The sequence below is a fragment of the Convolutriloba macropyga genome, chromosome 11 (assembly GCF_964194025.1).
Source record: "Convolutriloba macropyga chromosome 11, txConMacr16.3, whole genome shotgun sequence".
NCBI classification, from domain to species: Eukaryota; Metazoa; Xenacoelomorpha; order Acoela; family Convolutidae; genus Convolutriloba; species Convolutriloba macropyga.
Window position 1 is genome coordinate 18,447,010 of NC_134478.1, and position 16,563 is coordinate 18,463,572.

The 16,563-nt window shown below is 33.7% G+C and overlaps 1 protein-coding gene across 1 annotated transcript in view; it reads right to left on the reverse strand.

Annotated features, from left to right (window-relative positions):
- The window catches only part of LOC142349682 (uncharacterized), a 146,247-nt gene that overhangs the window by 65,560 nt on the left and 64,124 nt on the right, over window positions 1-16,563 (reverse strand). Inside the window, exons 30-36 of the mRNA XM_075401409.1 lie at window positions 16,399-16,504; window positions 13,114-13,225; window positions 12,515-12,670; window positions 12,081-12,207; window positions 4,339-4,432; window positions 3,788-3,953; window positions 864-1,152 (exon numbers count right to left, since the gene is read on the reverse strand). Of these exons, the coding sequence (XP_075257524.1) occupies window positions 864-1,152; window positions 3,788-3,953; window positions 4,339-4,432; window positions 12,081-12,207; window positions 12,515-12,670; window positions 13,114-13,225; window positions 16,399-16,504 (1,050 nt within the window). The remainder of the gene's footprint in view (window positions 1-863; window positions 1,153-3,787; window positions 3,954-4,338; window positions 4,433-12,080; window positions 12,208-12,514; window positions 12,671-13,113; window positions 13,226-16,398; window positions 16,505-16,563) is intronic.

Below are 16,563 nucleotides of genomic sequence, written 5' to 3' on the forward strand. Positions count from 1 at the left end.
ACCAAAATCAGAACATCACAATAGACAAGAGAAAAAAAACAAAAGTAGCCCAACAAACCACATTAAAGTGTTTTAAAAATGCCGACAATTTTTTAGGAGCGGGGTGAGCTAGGTGGGGTGGGTGGGTCGATAGGTTGGGGAGGTGGGTAGTGCTGGGGTAGTTGGGTAGTTGGGGGGTAGTTAGGTGAAGGGAGGGGTAGTTTGGGGGGTAGGGGTAGGTGGGGGTAAGTTGGGGCGGGGGGTAGGTAGGTGGTGGGGGGGGGTAGGTAGGTGTAGCTAGGTGAAAGGAGGGGGTAGGGGTAGGTGGGGGGTAAGTTGGGGGATGCGGGGGCGGTGGGGTGGGGGTAGGTAGGTGTTGGGGGGTTGTGCGGTATAGTTTTGATAATCAGGGGTGACTTATATAGGAACAAAAAATCTCAAAATGACCTCTTCACCTTGAACATTACCAGCAGTTCCTAATTACCATACATTGCAAACGGAGCTACTGTTAAAGTCCAATGTTCAAAAACAGAAGTCAACAATCAAAACGTAGGTAAATGCTCGAACAGAAAGAAGTCAAGATTCAAGTCATGAATAAACTTGCTTTCTGCTAAAAAAAACCTGTAGAATCTCAATACTCCTTTTCGAGTCGTAAAAAAACCTGTAGAATCTCAATACTCCTCTTCGAGTCGTAAAAACCTGTAGAATCTCAATACTCCTCTTCGAGTCGTAAAAACCTGTAGGATCTCATTACCTTCAAGCGCTGAAATTTATTCTGGCGCAAAATAGCAAAATATTCAATGCAAGTTCGAAGTATTTATTCAAAGAGCGATCAATCATATTTGCATTACAAACTGAATCTTCGGAAAAGGTGAAAAATGAACCTGTGATTAGATAATTGTCCGTAGTTAAATCAGCAGCCACGATTGTAGAGCAATTTGACAAATCATGGGTACACTCCATGACGTCATAGACCAGTTCAGGTGCCTGGACACCATCCCATGTAATCTGCATACTTTGGGTAGTCTTGGGTTCAAGCTGGACTAACTTGGGTGGGTATGGGGCTGTTTGGGCTATTATGGACACTGGATCCCCATAGAGAGTGTTACTGTCGGCTGGACATGTATATACTGATCTGATCTGAATGTTGTACACCGTATTCGGCTGGATTGACTAAAAAATTTCCAAAAAATGGAAAATTGTTCAACAGCTTTGAATGTGAAATACCTGCCCTAGTTGATAGGTTGACTTTATAAAAAGACTTATAAAGTCAACCTGGGGGTATTTCCCTACCTTAATACCTTAACACACGGTCCACCTCCTAGTAATGGTCCTAGTAATGGACCTAAAGTCTTTTCATAAGCCGACCAACGGTCTTTTCATATCCCATATCGGTCAACCTACGGTCTTTTGATACCCAATATCTTTCTATGCTTTATATTGCGTCCAATCTCCAATCCAGTTTGCACCTCAAAAACTTCTCAACTTATCAGAACTAGCTTTTCTGAAGTTCCTTAGCGGCATATTTGTTCCGACCCCACTTGTGGGGGGGGGGGGGGAGGAACTATATACTCAAACGGGTTTTTTTTTTGTTCAGTCAATTTTGGCCGATCGATATATTCGTCGTAGAGAAATGTGAGTGGTATCATTAAAAAGCTGGTCCAGCGTAGAATTCAGAATTAAAAAGATTTTTTTATGTTCGTTTTTTTGGAGGAGTTATCGAGGATTGAACTTTTGTGTGAAGACGGGATGTTTTGTTCACTTTTAGTGTAATTTTTCTCAAAATTAAAATATTTTCTATAAAAAAATAGTAATTCAAAATTAAATTTCAGGCCAAAAAATGGACCAATTTTGTATTACTAATAGACTAAAGGCAAAAAAATACTAGTTCTGGTCTCATAGGGAAGTTCACTTTCAAAAAAAAAATTCGAATTCTTTTTGAGAGCTTTTTTTTAAAAAAATTTTCTCTTTTTTTTGCTTTTTTTAAGTCACCTAGAGTCAAGTCACTTTTTATATCGAGGTTCTATTAATGACAAACCTACTTTACATTCAAATGAAGCTGAATGAACGAAAAAAACATCGTTTTCAAGGAATTGCGCAAGTTTTTTTGGCTTCGATTCTGAGTTTTCAAATTTTTAAATGAAAATTTTAATCTGTTTTTGAGGTTTTACTATTTTTTAGTCCCATGAATTCATTGACTAACAGTGCAAAATGTTCCATAATGAGCATTAAGTGAACATATCTAGTAATTTGAGGGGACAGCTAATGGCTGTTAAGACTTAAAAAATAGTTTAAAGAATAATAAAAAATAATAAAATTATTATCGAGAACATTAAAGAATAATAAAATTATTATCGTGAACTGTATTTCAGTACAGGGGTGACAGCACCCTCCTCCTTCCTACTGCAACTAAATTTAATCAGATTAGCGCTTTTATCTTCTAACTATTGGTTATATGACTTCAATGACACAAGAGTTCAAAAAAATTTCAAAAAATTTTCTTGATATTTTCGTATTATTGGTTACTTTTGAAATCTTATCACATTATCCAAATATTGATATCTCCCATTGGCTTAAGGAAGATGCTCAGTGGATCAAAGATAAAAATTTCTGAGAAAAATTTTGGTTTAAATGACTTAGACACGTTCTTCTCGCACTTTTTTTTTTGAATTTTTGGTTTTTGCCTGTTTTTGTTGTTGTTCTAATAGTCATAAGACTTATTGTGATATCTTAATGATTACCTATGCATGCACAACATAAAAAGATACTCCCATGGGGGCACCTTTGAGAGTATTTATTGACTTTCGTTGAAAGCTATTGAAATTTTTGGCTGTTAAGAATTTAAAATAATTTTTCGAAAATATTTTTGAATACTAACAAATCTTAAACTTTTTTGTGAACTGTTAGTTAGTGTCAGTACTGACAGTACCCACTTGCTTTCTATTGCAACTGAAATGAATCCGGTTAGCGATTTTATCTTCTAACTATTGGTTATATGACTTCAATGACATAAGATTTCAGTTCTTTTTTTTTTAATTTTTTTGGATATTTTTGTATTATTGGTTACTTTTGAATTCTTATCACATTATCAAAACATTTTACATATTATCAAAAAATAATTCTAGCCCCATTCGCTTAGAGAGGGGAAAAGCTTCCAGGGAAAAGCTAATTGTTACAGGGAAAAGCTAATTGTTTATTTGGTTTCGACACTTTCTTCTCGCACTTTTCTACTGAATTTTTGTTTTTGCCTGTCTTTGTAATTGTGATGTCCTAATACCTATTGTGATGTCTTAATATCTATCTATGCATGACAGACAATCTTCGTCTCCCATCGGGTTATATCTGAGCGTAGTTATTATGCTCCGTTGAAAGATTTTGAATTTAATGGCTGTTAAGAGATTTAAAATAATTTTTCGAAATTTTTTTGAACATCAACCAACCTTAAACTTTTTTTTCGCGAAGTCCTGGTCAGTGTCGGTACTAACAGAATCCCTTTTCGTTCTACTGCAGCCAAAATTTATCTGGTTAGCGGCTTTATCTTCTAACTATTAGTTTTAAAAATTTAAAGCCACGAGATTTCTTAATTTTTTTTTAATTTTTCGGGTACTTTATTTTATTTTTGGATCCTTTTGAAGTCTTATCCCAATATCCTACTGCTGATAGTCCCCGTTGATTCAGAGAAGAAGTTCCCTACATCAATAGTTTTTTGTTATTTAAAATTGTTATTTAAAGTGTGCATTACGGATATTAACAAAATTCGCAAATGAAACAAACGTCCGTCTCATTGCATTCAAAATATGATCTCAACCTTGACAGCAAATCCAGTCTTGGCATTGATGGCAGTCTGCAGGTTGTTTGTGGTTCCAGAAACAGAGAAGTCATCCGGAGTGTCCGCACTTCTCAGAGAGTATTCATCCACATATCCAACATTCAGCCATGAATCCTCACCAGAGATGTCTATCTTGATCTCGAAACTAAAAACCATAAAGATCCAACATATCAAATGAGCGAAAACAAAGCCGCGGTTGGAAAGCCTTAACAATTCTTTGGGCTGTTTGAGTTTGTGTTACCACGTTTCCGATGCAGCTAATGTTTGAGGTTTCAAGTCAACTTTAACTCTTTCAAGTCTTTTTGTAGAAAATAACTGAGAAAGGCTAAATTTTCATAACCAAAGTATTATTGCAAAAAAAATTTTTTATCCTCAAAGCAATGATTTTGATATGGATTAAATCGAAATTGCCGAAAAAAAACCTATGATGAATTGGATATATAATATGTTGAGATATAATTGGTTTCAACAAGCTTCTTTTTGCGGACACTCCCATTTATTGAGAAATAATGCTCAACAATAACAACTACCTGTCTGGTTCATTTCCAAGAGGGTAATCCCACTCGATGTCGATGCCATACCAGTATCTGTTCGCGGTCACCGGATACCTCACTACGTTTGGATCTAAATCACAGTAAGCATCTTGCAACTAGCTAACACTGTCGTCCTCAGACATATGCGCCCAAATGTTAAACATATTTTTTACCAAAGATTGTGATAAATTGATTGACGATGCTCAACACCAGAAAGAGTGTGGTTTCTTGGAAACACTGTCATAATTAAGTATAAAATTTTTCTCTCCGAGAATGGAAACAAACCTGTTGGAGAAATCACGTGTTTTCTCAGACTGGTATCATTTTCTGCAACATATGTATTGTTTCATAAATGCTGATAACATTTTCAAAAAAACATTCACTGAGACAAGAAAAACATTTACTGAGACAACAAAAAATAAATTGCCAAAGACAATAAAATTCAAGGGCGGACTACAATTTTATGAAAAAAAGATCAAAGGTTGAACCAAATTAAAGCATTCTAAAACTTGTAATTCCAAGAATGGCAGCCTGGTAGCACGTTTTAGCAAAATATCTATCTAAACATCCATTTTAAGACGACCAATGAAATTCAAAAGCGGTGTTGCGCCCTTGATTCGACTGCCCTTGATATTCAACACAGAGATGCTAATGAACGCAGAATTTCTAAAAAAAAGCAGACAAGTCCTGAAAAACAATTCAACGAATTGAATGGAAAAATGAGAACTACTGCACCTGACCAGCAGCTCAAATGAACAATCCCAGCCAAAAGTCAAATCTCAAAAATCACGGTTGAATTAATCTCAAAAGTTGAGAAACTAAAATAATCAAACAACCTAAACAAAAAAAATCTTGGCTAAAAATCTTAAAGCTTTCACTGTGAAGAGCAAAAACGATACAATTTAATAGATTCATTATTTCACGCACAAGCCATGAAAGATATTTATTATGCACCAAAGGTAGATAAACTCACTAAATATGACAAATGCTTCAAAAAACTGAAAAAAGCAAAAATTAAAGTTTCTAAGTTTTGGAAAATTTTTATAAACCATTCTTTGTCTCTGGAGTTCTGCCTTGTAACCCATCTGCAAGACTTGAAAACGTTTCGTCGGCCAGTAAAGATCTTTAAACTCAGAGAATGACAAAAAAGCTCAAAAAATTAAAAACGATTGCAGATTTAAACAAACTCTTGCCAATATTCGTGATTTTAAAATCTCCAGATCCATTCCATTTTCTCCAAAGACTATATAGTCTCCCTATTTGAAGCCTTAAATAGTTTCATTGGCTCATAAAGCTCGATAAAATCGGAACATGATAATTTTCAGAAAATTTGGAAAAAATTTTTTTTTTTCGAAAAATTGCAAAAACTAGTGTTATTAAAGTATTAATAACCAATCCATTACCTCTAGCTTTTCAAAAAGCTTGCAAAAATGCAAGATTTATTTTTCAAAAAACTGCTAAAACTCGTGTTATTTAAAATTGAAAACTCTTTTATTGCCACAAGAAACTGTGCAGTAACCTATCAAAACCTAAAGGAGGTTCCTTGGCTGGAGAAGCCTAAAAAACGAAATTTTTTTAAAAACTTGAGAAAATATTGCAAATTTTATCAAAATATTGCTAAAATTTGTGTTATTAAAAATTTAAATAGCAACCCATGACCAATAAAAAAATCACTAACCCATTATCAAATCCTTTAGGATGTTTCTAGGCACCTGGGGCTGGAAAAACTTTCAAAAAGACAAAAAAGTTTTAAAAAAATTGAAAAAGTTTTTATCAAAAAAATTGCTAAAACTCGTTAATTTAAAAAGTTGAAAACCATTTTATTACCACTAGAAACTGAGCACTAACCTATTATCAAAGCCTAGAGGAGGTTCCTTGACACCTAGGGCTGAAAAGGCTCAAAAAACGACAAAAATTTACAAAAGAAAACCTTAAACGAATTGTAAAATTTAGTATAAGATTGCATGTTTATGTTCTTAGTACAAAAACATAGAGCTCTTAAAATGTCGTAAAAATTAGTTATGTCTTGCAAAAGATCTTTATCATATTTTTTAAAACGCAACATTTTGGGCTCGAAAACTGCTAAATATGACCTTTTAACCTTGAATTCTAGCCTTCCCAGTAGCTTCACAATAAAAAATTTTGCATGGAAAGTTTTAGACTGGAAGATGTTGACCTTGAACATCTTTTATTTTGAAAAGTTTATGTTGAATTATCATTTTTTTTCTTAAACTGAAAAACACTAAAAAATTCACTTAAAAAGTAATAAAAAACAGGTGTCTAAGGTAGCTGATGTGACCATGAAAAGTACAATCAGAACATAGAAAAAATTTAATTGGTTGGGCCATAATTGTATTGACTATATCAAGTTCACTACAAATTCATTCAACACCGATAGATTACCAGCAAATTTAGCAGCCAATGATCCCAAAAGAACACTGTGAAAATTAATCGGCGAGAACTAGAAATGGGCTCGGACTTTCAAGACCTGTAGCATCAAAACGCGTATGCAAAAAATAAGGCTGAAGTACAAAAATTTTATCTTTTATCTCAATGATCAGATTTCATTTTTCATTTGGCAGAACTTGTATGCTGTATTTGTTATTTCATTTACCTGCTCTCAAGTAAACCTCAATAAAAGTGATATTTACTCAATTGGCCTGACGCGAAAGGACAAAAAATTCTAACAAAAGTTAAAAATGACGCTACGCACTAAATTTAGCGGAAATTGAAAAAAATACTAAGACAAAAAAAAGATATGAAGCGAGCTTCACGTCATGTGGTCTCTACATAATCTTGGCAATAAAATAAGCGTTAGCGGAATATATCCAAAAGCTACCCGAAGCAGGGGACATGCTCAAACAAAACTGTCATTCAACCGAATTCATTATCATCCGACTGAAAAAAATTAATCATTGCTTCACCTATTTAAAATACTATTTTAGACCCATCGTAACCTTGTTACTAGAAAAACGTCAGCATTGACATCATAAAAGAGAATAAATACTACATTGGCAAATCATACAGAAAAACAGCTCATATTCAAACTTTGAGAGCAATTTTTGACTCTCTGATTTAACATCAAACCGCAAACAATTGTATCTGGCAACAAAAAAAAAACAAATTTTTTGAGGTTCACAAGAATTGACGAAATCAAAAACTGACAGGACTAATAATTATCACAAACTGTTTAAAAAATCAGAACTTTGAAGTGAACTCTGCAAGACAAATTGTATTTTGGGAACTAAAAGTAAAAAGGTAAAAATCATTAAGCTTATAACAGTCTTGGTGAAGAATTGAAATAACGAGATGAAATCTATAGTTCAGACAGCAAGAACAACAACTATGTAATCTTCGTCATTACAGCATTCCAAAAAAAATGACAAACTAATCTCTTCCAATTGGATTTAGTTTTGTAAATATTAACTTAAATTTTTGCAAAGTTTAAAAGAATGAGGAACAACTGAAGCACAGCAAAACTAGCAATCCCAAAAAAGACGTTTATTAAAAAAAACCAAGTCGCACCCACTTTTCTGCATAAAAATGAGTCGTTATAAAAATCTGCAAAAGCCAAAGAAGTAACGAAATTAAACGAAGCCCTCAGACCAGTTTTATTTTAAATCAAAACATAGCCGGCAGATTGCCGAAAAATAGCCGCGATAGACGCTTTTTGCGTAACATGAAACGAAACAATTAAAGAAATAAAAGAGACAGATCGACCACCAGTCATTTAATAGACCACTAGACTTTTTGGTTTAGCTTCGGACTGTCAATTTTATGACACATACGGTCTATAAGTAAAAACCATAAAAGAGATTTTTCAAAATTGATATTCGAAATCAAAAACTCAAGACTAATAGACAAGAGTTAGGGCATATGAGTTTGGCATTACTTAGATGCGCACTTTTGATCTTTAACTAGTAAATGTTTATAAAACTTAAAGTTCCATAAGTGAGTTCAGAAGCCATTTTTTGAGTGAGGTAAGTCACGCAATTGACCTATAGCAAGAAGTGACGTCGCGCACAGAAACTGTAACTGCGAAGCAGTAAAAGTCACGGAAATCATTGAAAAAGTCAATTCCAAAAAGTCAGTATAAGACGAAACAAAAATCTGTTAGACGAAGTAAAAAACATAGCAGGACAAGTCTTGAAATACAATTCAAAAAATTGAATGAAAAAAATAGAAATACTCTACCTGACCAGCAGATCAATTGAACAATGTCAGCCAAAACGCAAACAAAATCATCTCAAAAAATTAAGAAACGAAAGCAATCAAACAAACTAACCAAAAATATACTCAATGCAAACTAACCAAAAATATACTCAATGCAAACTAACCAAAAATATACTCAATGCAAACTAACCAAAAATATACTCAATGCAAACAAACCAAAAATATACTCAATGGTTGAAGCTTTTACCCTCAGGCAAAATTTGATCCCTTTAAATATACGTACCTCAAAAAAAATGTTCAAAACTAATTTTTAGTTTCGGAAATCGATCTAGTATTATATCTGCATGATCTGAAAAAAATACATTGGACCTTAAAGATCGATTAACTCGAAAATGACCCAAAAAATTAAAAAGAAATGTAATAAATTGCAAAATTTAATGAAATGGTGCTGAAAATCGTGATATTAATATCTTCAGAAACATTTTTAAGCCTCTAGAGGCTATCCAGTAACCCAATTCCAAGCTTTAAGAATTCATTGGCTCAAAGGTCGATAGGCAATAATAAATTTAACAAAATAAATTCGTTCTATTAAAGTATTGAAAAACATTTGATTGCCCCCTAGCAACTACTTTATAACATACTTTCAAACCCTGGATGAGGTTAACCGGCTGCTGAGGCAAAAAACTGAATAAAAGACAAATGTCTTGAAAAAACTTGAAAAAAATGCAAGATTTATCGAAAAACATCAAAAGTTCTGAAGGGTAAATCGTTGAACACAAATCCATTGAAACTAAAAACCAAGCAGCAACTGTTTGTCAGACAGTGGAATAAGTTTTCGGGCACTTGAGAATGGACAAAATCAAAAATTGACAAAAACGTTAGGAAACCTTAAAAAAAATGCAGATTTTGTCAAAAAACGGTAAAAATTCAATACATTTAATTGTTGAAAACCATCAAAAAAGCCATTGTTACCAGAAGCTTTGCTGTGCCCTATTACCAAACCTTAAAGGAGATTCCCTGGACCCTAAAGCTGGAGAAACTTGAAAAAATGCAAATTGGTATCATTTTGCGTGTTTGTATTTGTAGTACCAAAACATATAGCTCATAAAATGGTCATAACAAGTAATTTTGTCGCGCAAAAGGCCTTCATCAACTATTAAAAACTTCAACTTAAGACAAATTAAACAAAAAAACTCGAAAAATCAGAAAAATAAACCTGAAAAATTGCACCTGCTTGAGCCCAAAATTTCCTAAAAATGACCTTTTAAACTTTAATTAAGGCCATCCCAGCAGCTGCACTACTCCAATCACTTTCAGGACTACCAAAGCTCAAAGAGGACTACTAAAGCCGTTTTGAAAGATCAAACTCATTGAAAAATGTGTAAACACAAATTTAAAAAAAAAACACAGCGCCCATATACAATTCAAATTCTTTGAATTGTAAAAAATAGGAGTGAAAAATAGCCCCCTGGAATTGCTGACGCGGTTATTAATAACACAGCATCAACAAAAAACTAGAGAAAAGAGTCTCAATTGTTTAAAGAATATTAAACAACCAATGAAGCCCGAGTAAAAAATATGTAGATGTTGGCAACAGCCCAGCATGAATATTTATGAGAACAAAAATGGTGCCAACTGGTGCCAACAAAAAGCATCGGACAAAAAACGTTAAAGCTGAGAACCAAAACCGTCCTCCTCTCGTAATGATAAGGCCAAAACAGAATCCAAAGTAAAAATTTTTTGCAAAAAACCACCACATTTTGAATAGAGTGTGTACAATATTAGAAATAAATTGACACGCACGTCAAAAACAAGCACTAAATGCATGAATTGGCAAAGGACCGTTGTTTAAGAGACTAATTACAGAAAAAATATCCCCAAAGATTTCAAACAAGGTAATAAATACAGAACAAAATTGGCAAAAAAAATTGAATCGTTTGAGCCGATTTGGCTGTGCACTTGAAAGTCATAAAAGAGCTCTAAAAACACTCTCATATCAATTTCCTGGGGATACATTGTTGGTCAGAATATTTTCAACAAAAACTTAACAGCAAGCAAAAAAATCAAGACAATAGGGCAAAAAAATAATAATTATACGCTTTCTTTTTCCGAAAACTTTTTTTGATAGTCGAGGAGTCTATCACGTAAAAAAACACGCAAAAAAACTCCTCTGACTCAAAAAATACTTAAATCTGCACGGCACGTTTACTCACTGATGCGTTTAGGGAAAAACGCCGCCTGATGAAACAGTAGTTCCGCGTAAAAACACAATCAAGAAAACTAATAATTTCAGTCGTAATACCAAGAGAAGGCCAACTATAGCTTCACTCAGTTATTGCAGCTATTTAAAAAAATGAACAAAAGTGGTTGAGCAAGTTTTATTTTGAAGAAAAAATAAGATGTGATTATGGGGCTGAAAATTGTAGGAAAAAAATTGTCTGCACATGCTAATATTTCACCTGTAGACAACTTACGCATCGCCTTTCTTTTTTGCATTTATTCTAATAATTTTCCTTGTTTTTAGGTTTCTGAAATACCTCTCAAGAACAAAGTATAAATCACAGTAAAATTTTTTTTGATTATTTTGCTACACATGCTGAAATTCGTGACCTGAAATTCAGAGGGAAAAAAGGAATAAATAATTTTTATCTCAATTTCAAGCAAAAAACGCGAAAAAACTGACGGTGATCTTCTGAGAAATCACTGTTGCACAAAGTTTACTTTGCAAAAAAAACGTAATTATTCTGTTTGCACATTGTAGGAAGAAATGAGCTGCTCGTTGAAGGATTCATGCTAGACGGTAGTAAAACTTCACTTCAAAAAATTGCTCTTTTTCAAACTTAATTCTGATGACTTTGCTTTTATGTAACTCATGGACACCTCTCATGAACTTGACAAAAAGCAGTCAAACCCAAAAACGTTTCATAAGATTGCTCTACATTTGTTTTCTCAATTGGGAAGAACATCACGAAAAAATTCGACCTAATTTCAAAAGGAAAACGATCACTGAGAAATACCCCACGAAAAGCAACCCTCGCGGAAAGTAAGCCTCCACGTGATTGTTCAAGAGCTGCGCATTTAATAAATTTGGTCATGCCTCTCGGTCCAAACCGATGTCTCAGCGGCCCGTGGGATCTCAACCCAACAAATTATTAGGACCAAAACTCAATGTTAACATTGGGTTTTATCTGTTATTTTTCAGAATTAGACTGGGGGATATTTCCTAGACTCAATTTATCAGAAACAAATTCAGACCTCTACTTTAGTATGAGCAAAATTAAATTTTTGACTGTTTCAAGCGCATATAGTAGTGGATGAGTTCGATGTTTGCGCTTGATTATAAAATTTTATAAACGCGATGGTCTATGGTTGAAACTTTATGAGCGGAGCTTTCAATTATTCCAATGAACAAAGTTTAGCAATCCACGTCTACGAAGGACAACTAACAGCCTAGTCTATAACATGAAGAAGTCTTTAGTCAATTACGGATTCCGCTACTAATGAACTTATGGGAATGACAACTGATCTACGTTCATTTCTAGTTAAATTCCAGTTGTTCTACTTACATGTACATGTAGTAATGGAAGTAGAGCTGTATGCTGTGAGGCCATTCCACATCACTTCCACATTATACTGATACAGTCTGGCTGCATCCAGACCAGTGTCAATGTAAATGAACGGGTCTGTTATGGCCTGAAACATGAATTCATTTGCTAATTCTTCACAACTGAATTTCCGGGATGAGGTGTCCACCGTCAAAAACTTATGAAAAAATAGCCGAGTAGCAAACAAAATATTTAATAGAGGAAAAACCGGAAAGCAGAAAAATCAAAATATTAGCAAGCTCAACTGTTTAGTTGGTACACAAGACTATTTATCACCTAGGAAACCTCACTATCACAAAAAAGTATTTACTAGGCCGATAAAGATTTGAACCTAAAACAATAATGAAACTGAAAAGCGCAATGAAATAGAAGTGATTTGGTAATTTCACAGTTACCTCTCTTCGACTTCTGAAAGAGGTCCTCACAATGGCATTAGGATCGTCATCAGTTGAAACTTGCGAGTTGACTTCCACACCAAATCGGAACACGCGGATTCTATCGTAGGAAATACCCCAAGAGTTAGAGCCAGGGTTGTCCAAACCAATCGTTATCTGAAGCATCACAGTTTCGCAAATACTCTATGCAACCCTTGATAGAGTTATATTGACAACTCAGAACAGAGCAATTGCAGCTTGTATCACTAAATCGACTCTTTTTTTCGTTCCAGGCCATTTGTCTTCATTTCCAGTATATAATACGTGAAATTTAAAACTTTAATTTAAATTTTTGCATTCCATTCTTTTCTTCAAATTCCAGGGGAATCGGCCAGTATTTTCCTAGAAGTTGGAGAAACCATATGGCATATACGAAAAGAAAAAAAACATTTAAACATTTTGCTTGTTTGTGTTCTATAGCAGATCACTCCCAAGCACCTCGAATCGTTGGATAGTCTCTGAACACATGGCGTTTAGGGTATCTGTTCTGATTGTTTTGCTCTTGTTGAACAAAGGGGCCAGCTAACAATTCATTAAAAGTCTAATTTGGGTATTCGTACCTGTGAAGCAGTGCTTTCTCCCACGAAGTATGGAACTGGTACTTGTGGAGTAGTGTAAGCATTCACAATCTTCAGTCCACCTTCGTAAGATATTGAGGAGTACTCTGTGGCCCTGAATCACAGACGGAGATTTCAGAAAAAAATAAGCATTGAATAGACATTAATTGAATTCGCACATTAAGTTCCGACCCCGCTTATCTACATTTTTCTCTTAATTGTCTACCAAATGAGGAAGAGATAAAAAAAAATTAACATATCAACATATCGTTCAATAAACTACTAAAAGAATAAAACAATCTACTCTAGAGGGCCTATCAGACCTGTGGCTACCATAATATGACTGCCAGAAAAGACGGCAATAAAAATCAAATAGCTAAAAATAATAATTACGACCAAAACTCCTTGTCCATTTTTTGAAAACCACTAATAACCAAATCAAAATGGCATCAGATAAAATTTATACTCAGAAGATTACCTGGCACTTTTGGAACCAAATATGGGACTTTTCGTCAATGCGGCTTGGCAACAAGTCGTCTAGAAATGAGCAAAAGGGGCGAAGTTTATTAAAACATTGCTTTTTTTTTTAAAAAAAAAGAAATAAATTCGAACTGACTAAAAACATTACGCATCAAATGAAATCATTGAGAGAGAGTCTTTTATACCTCAAAAGAGAGCGACTGAGGCCTTTCATTATCCAGGATATGTCATACGACTACAAAAAGAACGAAAAAACACAGGCAAAAACTATAGCTTGCACGAAAAATTATGCACGAAAACGATGACCCCCCAATCAATTAAATATTAAGCTGATCACTAAAAACAATAAAAATTTTTGTTTGATTCAACAAAATATTCAAAAGAGTTCTAAATTATGAGGCCAACTTCATAAAATGATACAACATTGTAAAATACGAAAAAAACGCAAACCAGAACAAAAAGCGATAAGTTGAAGAATACTATTACTCTTTTTTTTTAAAAATTGAATTCGAAAGTCAAAACAACCATTAGCTATTTGCCGATATCAGTTACTAAATTCATTTGTGTATATATATTTGGCCACTGAGACTTATAATTACACAATATTTGGCATATGAAAACAAAAATTAACAACAAATAAAAGGCAAAAATAAAAAAAACTCTACCAATTTCTGCAAGAGAACGGTGTCGCAGCCCTTCAAACCACAAATTATGAAAACAAAAAATATGTTCAGTTTAACATGTTGTAAAGCTTTTTTCAGTTAGATTGTTAAATAATGTTACAACTTACAAAAGAAACAAAAACAACAGCAAAAATGGGAAATTGAGCACAAAAATCAGAAAAATTTGTATGAAAACTTGTAGTACCAAAAGCAAGAAAACCTTCTGTTAAAACAATCGGCCACAAAATTAGTTTGTACTCTATACGGAGGAAAAGCGGACCTGTACTTACTGAGAGTAAACAAAATGTTGACTAAAATAAAATAAAAAATTGACAAGTTCAAAAAATCACAGAAATTTCCTCAAAACAAAAACATTCAATAACATAAGAGACATTAGGTCACAACCGGATGAATAGAAAGGTTCACTTGCACCTCTTGAGGAATAAGTTTAGATCTTTGAGTGGTTAAACTTTAAAATCAGACTGCCAAAAGAATATCAATTGAAAGCAAAAGACAAGAATTCAGTTAAATTTTATAATAACTCCTCCTCAAAGCCATAAAAATATTTGGTTCTCTGAAAACAATCTGTATCTACATTTGGCCTTAAATTTAAGTAAATTGGGGCTGTCAATAACAGAGCCGTGAATAAAAAAATTGTCAGAAAATAACATTAAAAAACAAAAGCAAAATATTTTGAAAAAAGGCAGCATCAAAATAAAAACCAAAAAGTCTCTGATTCTACGACTTCATGATGATGTCGAAAATCTCCCTGATTTTGTCGCAGGCCGAGAAAACCGACCAAGTGTTCCAAGTGTTTGCGAATTAGACCAAATGTTGCGTGGAATTCGTAAAAAAATTAAAAAAAGAACGATGCATTTTTATAATTATCGAGTTAAATCCGCAAAAAACGAAAACGGCAAAGTTTTATTTCCAGAAGACTTTCATACGGCACCTAATTGCAACTAGCGCTCTTTTTGAGATTAGGGAGTCTGTTTTAAGGTTTCTTTTATGGTTTAAGGTTTCTGGCCAATTTCAACAGAGTGGACCAAAAAAGCATATTTTGTGCCATTTTTTATGAAAAAAGTTTGAATTTTGAAAATTTTATCAAAAATTTTAGCCAAAAAAACTTCAATCAGACAAATCAGCAACGCTCTTCTATCTCTAACGGTAACAAAAACACTCTGCCGTTAAAAATTTTAACTTGTTTTGAATTATATAAGCGAAATTGTGCCAAATTTTAGCAAAAATTACTGAAAATGTGAACAAAAACAGTCGAATGTTCACAAAACTTTAAACATCGATAACTCCCTGTAAAAAACGAAAATCGAAAAAAATCTTTTTAATTCCGTATTCTACGCTGGACGGGCTTTTCAATGAGACCACTCTCTACGATGAATATATCGATCGGCCAAAATTGACTGAACAAAAAAAAACCCACTTGAGTATATAGTTCCTCCCTCCCCACCAAAGTGTTGATCGGAACAATAAGAGCGAGTGCAATTTCTGAAATAAATACCTAAAAACTAAATAATTGTACTAATGAGCTCTGATTAGATTTTATCGGTTTCTAGAACTTCATGAGAATTAGAAGTCTTGTATATTCTAGAACATGAAAAGACTTGAAAAGGAAACACGAAATTGAAAGAAAGAATCCACAACCAAGCATTCAAGCTTTTTTTCATTCACTAGAATATATAAGACTTCTAATTCTCATAAAGTTCTACAAACCGAGAAAATCTAATCAGAGCTCGTTAGTAAAGGTGTTTTAGGTATTTATTTCGGAGCTCGTAGGTAAATTAATGTTGTTTATTATGGATTAATTTTTTGTACAACGAACATAGATTTTTTGGATCTCATCAACACGTATGAAAGTTATAACCAAAACTACATCATCTTCAAAAAACGTTGAACTTCAAAAGTAGTTTTCCAAGTTTTCTATGTTGCTAGTGTCGATTGAAACTGCTAACGAAAGTAGAGTCGAATCAACATTCTTGAGAGATTTAAATCTGCTGATAATTGGTGAAAGTCTCAATGAAAAGGACGACAATATGAAATAGTTCGCAGTCATAATAGACTCCTGTTCTCAAAATTAAAAAATGTATATAATTTGTCTGATTACTTTGGTTATACTGTTTGTTGTACTGACCGGCCACTTGGGTCGCATATGATGTTTGTAGCAATATAAAATGTGAGTTCCTGCATTGTAGTCAGCGAGCTTTTGCTGTAACTACGACTGGCTTGGTTGTCACTTTCTGAAAACAAATTCGACAAACATGAATAGAAGAATAAGGCGTATAATACTGTCAAGCTA